Genomic DNA, 10,846 nt, shown 5'->3' on the forward strand with positions numbered 1-10,846 from the left:
GAAGAAAAATGTTATATATATATATATATATATTATATATATATATATATATATATATATTATAAATTATATAAATTTAAAAAAAAAAAAAAAACATAATAATGCTTAAATTTTTCTCCAATAAACAATTTTTCTGTTTTAATATTTAAAAAAATGCCTCAAAAAAATTTTTATGGGAAGTCGACAATTCATTTAATAATTCAAAAATAAAAAAATATATCACTATTTAACCTATTTTATATATGTTTATTTATGTATTGTATATATTTATGTATTGTATTATTTATGTATTAACTATATTTATTTATGTATATATAAATGTTCATGTATATATTAAATATATATATGTACAAGTATTTACATGTATTTATTTTCACATATATATATTTAATAATATGCAATAGCTTGTGCAAATTTTTTTAAGTACTTTCTGAATTGCAAAAAGCAGTAGAGCTTAACGCTCACCTCAAAAAATTCCTATTTTGCACGTTTTCAATTTTGGAAAGATAAAATAAAATAAAGCGAAATCGTATTATTATACATTTATGTATTTGAAGCGCTTATTTATTTTATTTCATTTTTTACACAAAAAATACGTATATAATAATATAAGATGACGAGGAAGGAATTTTGCCAGTATTTTTTATTCTTGTTATTACTGTAATATTTTTTATGTATTAATTTATATAACACTTAATTATCGCATAGTTCAAAAAAAAAAAAAAAATTCTACATAAACATTAAATAGTGCTATTTACAATATGGAAATGTAAAATGTTTGTATACATGCATTTGTTTATTTATTTGTTCATTTGTATATCTGTTTATTTATTTGTTCATTTGTATATCTGTTTATTTATTTGTTCATTTGTATATCTGTTTATTTATTTGTTCATTTGTATATCTGTTTATTTATTTGTTCATTTGTTTATTTGTTTATTTGTTTATTTTTGTTTAGTTACTTCTTTTGTTTAAAAATGATTTTTGATTAATGTATGTGTTTTTTTTCCATTAAACATTAAATTGTCTTGTAGCTTAAGCTCCTTTAATCCCATGCAGCATATTTAAATGGTTACCCCTCCACCACAAAAAAAAAATATAAGCATATAAATTAATTTTTACATGCATGTTTTATTATTTATTTAATTATGTTTGAGGGGAAAGTAAACCCAAATGGACGAAAAAAGAAAAAAATGGGGCAGAATAATAAAGGAAGGGTGAATAAACTTTGAAAAGGAAAAAATATTTTAAAAAAAAGAGGGAACAATTTGAAAAATGAGGGCCAAAAATTGAACAAAATAGTTAAAAATAATAAAAAAAAAAAAAATCTAACAAAATGTTCGCAAAAGGATTTGAAAAACAAAGACTTGTAAAACTACCAGAATACCAAATAAAAGTGCTACAGCTTTAAAAAAGTCTTAAGGGAAATTTAAAAATTTTCATGTGAAACGGGAAGGGGAAAAAATAGGGAACTATTATATGAAGCCATCCTCAGTTGAGATATCTCTTTCCGAATATAAGTTTTCGTATATTAGTGTTACTTAACATATCAAAAACATAATTTTTAAATTTGCACTCATTATCGTCTTTTACTTGTTCAAAGGGAGACGATGTAGCATCCATATCATGATGACCATTTATTAGTGAGTTGAACCTTGTTTGTTCTTCCTTTTTTCCATTCCCAGGTGAGTCCAGCCGCTTTAATTTTGTTATTTTCCCTTGTTCTGATATTTGAGTATCTACATGTTCATTAGTAATAATGTCATTGCAGTTTTGAAAATTTGAACGCTGCTCATCGTAAATGATAGATGAAAATAATTCGATATCATCATCCTTTGTTTTCACAAAGGACGATGGAATGTGTATTATTTTCATAAAATAAAAAAGGGACATAATTGCAATGATGAATCGATAAAACAATCCTTGAAATGTGTAGCAGTAATAGTTGGCTGATTCGGTCAGTTCACCAACACCATTGCGCTTATTAATCGTATTACTATCACAGTACTTACGACTGTTTCTAGTACTGCCACTACTGCCATTACCAATGCTATTACTGTCAATGATGCCATTATTACCGTAACTATTATTTTTTTTTTCCGAGCCTCCAACTAAATTTAGCTTCATATTCATATATTCAATAAACATACTGCACATGTTAATACTCTTCGTTTTCATATTTTGAACAATTTTAAATATGATTACGATATCCTCATTTTGACATTTATTAAATGTATCTGCAAAAGAAAAAAAAATTATTTCATTTTTTTCATCGGTTAGTTCATTGGTAATGTGAAGTATGTTCTTAGTTGGCTGAAATTTTTTCTTATTCAGATGAACTTGCTTCTCTTTAAATTTACCCTTTGAATTGATAGTATCATTTATGTCATCACAAAAAGCTCTATAATTTAATGATACACAAATATTCGGTTTGTTTATATCGTTTATGTTTAATTTGTTATAATAAAGAACATGTAACAATCTCATTTGTAAATTCGTGTTAAGTACGTCAAAAATTTCGGCACTATGGTCATGTGTTACACATATATTTGTTAATGGGAATAAATATAAGCAAGGAATTAAAAGAAAGTAAAAATATTCACAAAAATATACTAGCATAAATTCAATAAAAGTCAAGTCTACGTTGTCCAAACTTAATTTGTTCAGAAGAATTGATACGGGAATATTTTCATGTTCCCTTTCATCTTTACAGTTTTTTGAATTGTTGTAATTGCCGCCGGGATGAAGGATACCACTGTTCTGGCAGTTACGCATGGCTCTGTCATTATTAAGGAGGTCTTTACTGAGATGGTCATTACTACTAATGGTATTATTGCTGCCACTCGTGTGAACCTCACTGTTGCACATGGTATTGTGATCAGGACCTTCTTTTAACACACGTACGGAATTACCTTTGTCATTTTTGCTACCGTCCCATTTTTCATTCTGAGCATCAATATTTAAAGTGTTTAACGTTTTGCAAAGTTCAACTTTTTCATTTTCGTGTAAGAAGGGGCTTATTCCCTTACTACTTGAAACATCACTTAGTACATTATAAATATTTCTATTTAATGGGCTTATGTTTGCCATATTATGTGCATCCCCCCAATGTTTGCTCTCCTTCTCCTTCACCTCCTCTTCTTCCTTTTCTTTTTTTTTTTTTCTTCTTTTTTTTAACTCAATAGAGACATCAAGATAAGTAATTAAATAATTTAATTTGTCCAAAAAAATGGACATACTTATTGAGTATGTACGATTTCTTTTGTTTACATATTTTTCTAATTTAAATACATAAGAAACATTATTTAAAAAGTTATATATATCATTCAAAATTTTTTTAAGTACATTTATTTTAGTAATATATAGATTTATAAGTAAATCACAAATGGTATTTAAAGTTTGTTTTAACTCTCTTTCTATTTCTTCATTTGCTATTATGAGATCTTTTAAATTATGTACAGAAAATTTCTGTTCATATTTCTTAAATAACTCTTTTAAAATTTTTATTCGTTTTCTTAAAGAAGAGTAAATAGGTATATTTTTTAAAATTATATTAATAACTGCAAGGCATATATTATATTTTTTCTTTTTATATAAAAGGGAAATCATCCTTTTACTAATCGACTTAATTAAACATTTATGTAAATACAATAATACCATCTTTTTCATATTTACTAGTTCATTTTTTTTATCCTCATTTAATCTATTCTTATCTACACTATTTCCATGTTTTAGATTCTTACTTCCTTTACCGTTGTTCTTACTATTTGTATTACTACATGTGTCTAATTTTGCAACTATTTTTTCATAATTATATATTTTCATATATTCATTGTTTTTCCATTCCTTCATAAGAATCTTCAAGCAGTCCAAGTTATGTTCTACTTTCATATGAACAGACAAATTGTTTATTACATATTGCTTCAAACACTTACAATCATATATAAAAGTGTCATCCACTATTTTGTTAATTGGTGATAATCCTTCCAATAAATTATATGATGCATTATTTTGAAAATAGTAATTCTGCAAATGTTCATCAGATTTCGACCTTCTTCTAATATAGTCTGCTTGTGTCAAAAAAATTATTTCGCTCGTAGGGGTTTCCCCGTGCGGTCTTCCAAACGCACTTCCATTGTCTTCACTGTTAATGGGATTATTGTTGACACGTTTACCGTTATTATTGTTTCTGCAGTTGTTGCTGTTGCAGTTACTCTTGTTGTTTCCGCTGCTTCTGTTATTATTATTATTTCCACTATTTCCGATTCTGATGTTGTCATCCCCTTCGCAGATTCCTATGTCCTTTTCACCATTTTTGCAATTATCCATTTCCTCACTGCTCCAGTTACTATTACGGTTTCTGCTTAATGTGCATGTATCGTCTGCTTGTCCTTTTAGAGTATATGGACTTGTATCAGCATCGTAATCCTCTTTCTTACGATTCATAATTTTTTCATTTGTACCACTATCCTTACTGCTGCACTCAATGCTGCTCCTACTGTCACCCTGTTTTCCTTGTTTATAATTCGAAAAGCTAAAATACAATATGCAATTATAAAAATGCTCATTTTCGATTTTTCTTTTTTTCAAAATTTGTTGGTTTAACATGTTAGGATGTTCTTCATTGAGCCCATTAGAATTATTCTGTGGTCTTTTCTTTTTATTCTTTTCATTAACATGTGCATTTTCTTGTTTTTCATCGTTCGCTTGTATGTTTTCCATATCACAATTTTCTGCATTATCATCTATTTCTTTCATTCTATTTTGATTTTCATCTTCGAGCACTTCCTTTGGATCATTCAAAATACCTGATCTTTTTCCTTGTGCTGTTTTAGTAGCTTCTTGATCTCCTCTTCCCCGTTTTCTGCAGCTACTCAGGTTCTTACTGTTCCCCATGGATAGCTCACTTAAAATATTCAACATGTTAATATCACCTTTTGACTTCAAATGATGAATGTGCTTTTCATAAAAGTTGCTTGCATAAAGAAAGAGCGTATATTTCTCGTGGATGTACTTGACATCAATTACATTTAAGGCTTTAATTATGTCCCTTTCAAACGTGCTAAATGTTTTGGTGTACTCCTCCTCTTTTTGCTCTCCTCTTGTAGCTTCTTCCTTTTTGCATCCATCTGTTTTATGTCCATCTGTTATATTTCCACCATTATGTATAGTACCACAACTGAAGTAGGTTAAGGGAATATTTAAAAATGATAAAATTTTTTTATCATAAAAGTCGCGTATAAACATATAAAAAAAATGTTTGAGTCTTAAAAAGCCCAAATCGTGGTCCGAAATAAAAATACGATCTATTAAGTAATTATATTCCTTCAATTTTATCAACACACTATTAAAAAATGGGATAAATATAATATTTTCTATCAAATTATAATAATTTAAATAAAAATTACAAATATTCACATGTACATATTTTTTTATAAAATAGACTAAATTGCTTAAAGCTGACAATACACAATTATTAGTTATTATAACACTAATATTTATAGATGTAATTTCTTTTAAATGGGTCAGATATAGTAGGAGTGCACTAAATGTAGATGATCTCAACTGCAAATAATTTTTTATGAAAATTAGTAAAACTTCGCTTTGTTTTTTTTTTTTTCTTTTTCTTTTTTTCTTTATCGTTTTGTAAAATAAATAGTTTATATTATTTCTATCTACTTTCATGAAACAATTACCGTTTAACTCTTTTATTATTCTAATTAGTATACTTTCCACAGTGTCGTTTGAGTAAACACTAATCATACACGAAGTAATATGCTTCTGATTTTTTAGCTGGATGTAGGAAACTAAGCGATCTTCAGAGTTGTTATAAGTGAACGTGTTATCGTCACCTGTTAAGGTGGATTCTGCCCCACTGCTCGTCCTTTCGTCGTCCTCACTGCTTACATTTTTGCCATCTTCACTTCTTCTATTTTTGCCGTCTTTACTCATTCCATTTTTGCCGTCTTCACTTCTTCCATTTTTGCCGTCTTCACTTCTTCCATTTTTGCCGTCTTCACTTCTTCCATTTTTGCCATCTTCACTTCTTCCATTTTCGCATCTCCCACTACTTACTCTATGACCTCCCGCTCTATGCTTCTTACTACAACAGTTTAGCACTTTTAGCTTTGCAGCGATTATTCTGTACTGCAAGGAGTTTACGAACGGACATGTTTGCGTTTTTATAATAAGTAGGGATACCTTATCATCCTTCAAACATAAATTCTTATTTAGAAAATTCACTTCTTTGTTTATCATTTCATTTAAATAATTATAAATAAAACAATTCATATAATCATTTAGAAGTTTCCATGTTTCGTTAAACGCTTTACTCCTTAATATGAGGGAAGAAGTCTCATCGTCATCTAATACATTAATTTCTTGTATCATCTCCTTATTTTTGTTTTGTCTTAATCTGTTTATTTGCTTGTTCTCACTTATGCACTTCAAATCATTTTTTACATTTATAATTGGCAATGCGACAGATGTTGAGCATATGTTAAAATTAGCAAATACCATATCATTCAGTTTATTAAAACTTTTTCTTTTTTTCACATAATTTTTTATTTTGTGTTTGCTCAGCCAGCAACTAGAAGTTACCCGAACTCTCTCCGTCTCGTAATTCCCTCCCTCGATCATTTCGTTTCTATTCAGGAATTGGCCAGATGAGAAATTGTTGAGGTGATAACTTGTCAAGGTGGGAAGTTACCAAGAAGAGACGTTGGCAAAAATGAAACAAAAATGTGCAAATAAAAAAATGTGAACAGTTACAATAAAATAAAATAAAATTAAAACAAAGCAAAAAAAAAAAAAAATAATAATAATAAAAATAGCGTAAAAAAAAGGAATATAAGAAAAAGGATAAACAAAGGGCTATAAAAAAAGGATAAACAAAGGGCTATAAAAAAAGGATAAACAAAGGGCTATAAAAAAAGGATAAACAAAGGGCTATAAAAAAAGGATAAACAAAGGGCTATAAAAACAGGATAAACAAAGGGCTATAAAAACAGGATAAACAAAGGGCTATAAAAACAGGATAAACAAAAAAAAAAAGATAAAACAAAATTGACAAAGGCAAAAAGGGTGTGAACAAATTTACACATTCTAAATACTTCCCCGTGTGTTCAACGTCTGTGTGTAAATTTTGTTAAAGCCTTATTAATAACATTTATGTATGCATACATGCAAAAACAAATATACAAATACATACACATATACGCGCAATATTAATTCCTTGCCACGTTGGTACATTCTCACAGTTATTCAAAGAAAAATAAGGAAAAAATAAAAAAAAAAAAGAAAAATACTCTCATTTTTACATATATCTCTGTGTCAATTTGTGCGACAACCTATTGATATTCCAATACACCCATGTAATTTGCACAAGGGTTTTATTTCTGTTTCGTTTTGTTCCTTAGTTTCTTTGTTCATTTTGTGCCTTTTTGTTTCATATTGATTTGATTTTTTTTTTTTTTTTTCTTTTACCAAAAAATTGATCACATTAGCAAAGAAAAAATACGCATTTTCTTTTTCCTTCATATTTCTTTTTTCCCCTAGCACTTATCTTGGTTTTATTAGAGCACTTCTCCCATGTTCATACATAAAATTCATGCATTTTAAAAAATAAAACATAAGATTTAATAGTACTAAATAAGTACTAAACCAGTATTATATATGCGTTAAATAAGCGTTAAATGCGTATTTTATTTAACTTATCAATGATCAAATATGTGAAAATATTGAAAGTTCATCAAAACCAAAGCCACTAGCTCCTTCTTGGAAAGATTTGCTCAGCATTTTATGACCAAAAAAAAAAAAGAAAATAAAAAGATAAAAATAGGGATAAAAATTGGGATAAAAATTGGGATAAAAATAAGATAAAAATAAGATAAAAATAGGGATAAAAATAGGGATAAAAATAAAGATAAATATAAAAAGAACAATAACAATAACATAACAAAAAATTATACGAAATAAAACAACCCCAACTGATAACAGCTAACGGAATGAAAGTTCCAACAGGAAAACTGAGCTTACATAAACAAACTTGTTAACTAGCGAGATAACTAGTACGAATAATATATGGTAAAAAACATAAAAAAGTAAAAAAATTAAATAAAAAGTAGAAGAACAAATCCATAAAACGAATATAAAGTCCATTTGAAATGCAACGTGCACATGCAAATATTAAATCGTGCACAGAGATATGTTTTTTTTTTTTTTTTCCATTTCTTTTTTTCCTTATCCTATTTCAATTTATTCCCCTTCCCGAAAATTGCGCTTCATCTTGTTAGAGACATATATCACAGCATGTCCAATTTTTATCCATCATACATTATTTCAGTGTCTGTCAGATAACTTACTTGGACAAAACAATTTCCCTATTTTCATTGGACTGAACGAAAATTCTTTGCTCGCTGTAAAATCTAGTGAGCTGTAATCTTATTTCTTCAAAACGGTCATAATGATAATTTGCGTAACTATATAAAAAGGTGATTTTCTTGTTAACATATTTAAAATTCTTTTGTTCTTGTAAAATGGAAATAAGTATTTTTGCTTTTTTTAAATTACTAGTTAAAGTATCTTTATATGTATTTAATTTTTTAATTTCTTTTTTAAACTTTCTTTTTGTTTCATATAAACATCTAAGAATTAATTCTTTTAAACTAATAATTTTAGATACATCTGTTATGACGTTATATAGAACATTTTTTTCCCTTGCCAAGTCATCTTTTTCCAAAATTCGTTCAAATAAGTTGTTTATTGTGTTCAGTGCATTTTCTTCAGGTAAGTACAGTCGATTTAACGAAACTGCTAAGTACAACATTAGATAACAAAATTCTCTGTTACTTATAGTTTTGTAATAAATACGTAATAAATAACAATAGGAATATATAATTTCAATAATTATAAAAATGACATTTTGATTTACATCCTTATTACAACATATGTGTTCAGGTACTTCCATTCTTTTTATTACACACTCAAGCCACCATGGTTCAAATTTATCTATATACAAATTCATATCATTATTTTTTAAAAATGAAAAAAATTGTTTTTTTTCTGTTTTATTCAAATTTTCTAACTTAAGTTCATCTTTTAGTGCTAATTCGGTGAGTACTTTATACCTTTTGTTGCTTATGCACCATTTATTCAGGTACTCTGAATTTTCTGCTGCTTCACTTTCGCTGCTAGCTGTTTCTTCGCAATTTGCATCATCTCCATTGTCATCGTCTCTGGGTTGCGGTAAACTACCCCTTTCTTCATCTCCGTCATGTACATGCTCATCCTCCTCATCTTCTTCATTGTCGCACTTTCCCTGTTCATCCCCACCTCTCAACTCCTCAGCCCAACCACATTTTACATGTTCGTAATTTCCCCTATCGTAACGCGCTTTACTTTTTTTTTCATCTTTCCTTTCATTCAGTATTTTACATTCACTTGTAAAATCGCTTTCCGCATTATCCTCGTAAAACTTTTTCAGTTTAAATTTAAATTCCTTTTTATCAAATTCGGTTAGTGCATTATTTCTTATATTTTCGTTTACATGTTTTTCTAAAAAATTATTAACACAATTATCATTATGATTTTGATAACACTCAAGACTGCAATAGACTATTTCACATGATGGACACACATACTGGAAAATTTTCTTTTTGCACACTTCGCATGTTTTTTTCATTGTAACAAGTTCTATCTACGAGTTTTTAACTGGTTATCATACGTCGTTTCACAAGAATATATTCATATAAATGCATTTACTTTTATGCAAACATTCATGGATATATTTATACGTACTCAAAATTTCTCTTATATGTTATGTGGATCCGCATGATAGACGTGCAGCGTATCCCTTCTAAAATATTTTATTGCATAGGAAAGGTAACTCACATCGTTTCAAAGCACTCGTATACAACAAATTAATGATAAGTAAATAGATAGAGAAAATAAAAAAAAAAAAAAAAAAAAACATATATATATATATATATATATATCAACTCTTCTATGCCTTACAATAAACAAATAAGAGTGGTATATGTATAATAAATACTTATTGAAATAAGCCTAAATGGTATACGTTTTTATTTTGTCACAATCAAAATGAGCAGCAGTAAATTTGCATGTTGTTTTGTGCTCGCCGTATGGTTATAATTTTTCCGGTTTGGAGCTTTTATCGTCTTATAATGTATCCTTAAAAACATAAAAATAAACCCATTGATCGTTTATTTCATCAGTTGGCTTAAAAAAAAAAAAAAAAAAACTGCGAAATATTTTCATCGTACACTAGATCATACTAACAATATTGATTTTACCATGTTTATAACTTTTTTTTTTTTCTCATTTCATAATTACACTAAACCAGCTTCAAACGTGTATATATATATATATATATATATATGAATATATATATAAGAATATTTATTTATATACATAGTCATACATAAACTTGTCAATCATAAAACACAAACCAGTTCATAATATACCAATTCCCCTTTTCACCGATTTTCAGTTTATTAAAACGTCGAAAGGAATGGAATAATGGAATAAAATTTATTGAAAATTTAAAAAAAATGATTCTTTTTTTTTTTTTTTAAGTATGTTCACTATAAATATTCATTCTAATGACTTACATTATGCTTAAAAAGCAAAGAGAAAAATATTAATTATTTTTACCAATTTTACCACTGCAAATGACGAGAAGTAAAAAAAATGATGAAAAAAGAAAATTGCGAAAACTGACGAAGTTGAATTTTTTTTTTTTTTAGAAGTTATTAGGACATAAATATATATATATAATAATTTCAATTTTTACCAAAACGTTGTTCCGTTTTTCTTTAAATATTAT

General features: G+C 27.5%; 2 protein-coding genes across 2 annotated transcripts; both read right to left on the bottom strand.

Moving 5' to 3' along the window:
- Positions 1–1,491: 1,491 nt before the first annotated feature.
- On the bottom strand, positions 1,492–6,639 carry MKS88_001908 (uncharacterized protein; the record flags this gene model as incomplete). Its single annotated transcript, XM_067214876.1, has 1 exon — positions 1,492–6,639. One exon carries the CDS (start codon positions 6,637–6,639, stop codon positions 1,492–1,494), a length of 5,148 nt encoding a protein of 1,715 aa, XP_067074210.1.
- A 1,720-nt stretch (positions 6,640–8,359) lies between these two features.
- Positions 8,360–9,682, bottom strand: MKS88_001909 (zinc finger protein; the record flags this gene model as incomplete). The annotated part of the gene is made up of 1 exon (XM_067214877.1): positions 8,360–9,682. One exon carries the CDS (start codon positions 9,680–9,682, stop codon positions 8,360–8,362), a length of 1,323 nt encoding a protein of 440 aa, XP_067074211.1.
- Between the last annotated feature and the right edge of the window lie 1,164 nt (positions 9,683–10,846).

The sequence above is a fragment of the Plasmodium brasilianum genome, chromosome 7, assembly GCF_023973825.1.
Source record: "Plasmodium brasilianum strain Bolivian I chromosome 7, whole genome shotgun sequence".
Classification (NCBI taxonomy): Eukaryota; Apicomplexa; class Aconoidasida; order Haemosporida; family Plasmodiidae; genus Plasmodium; species Plasmodium brasilianum.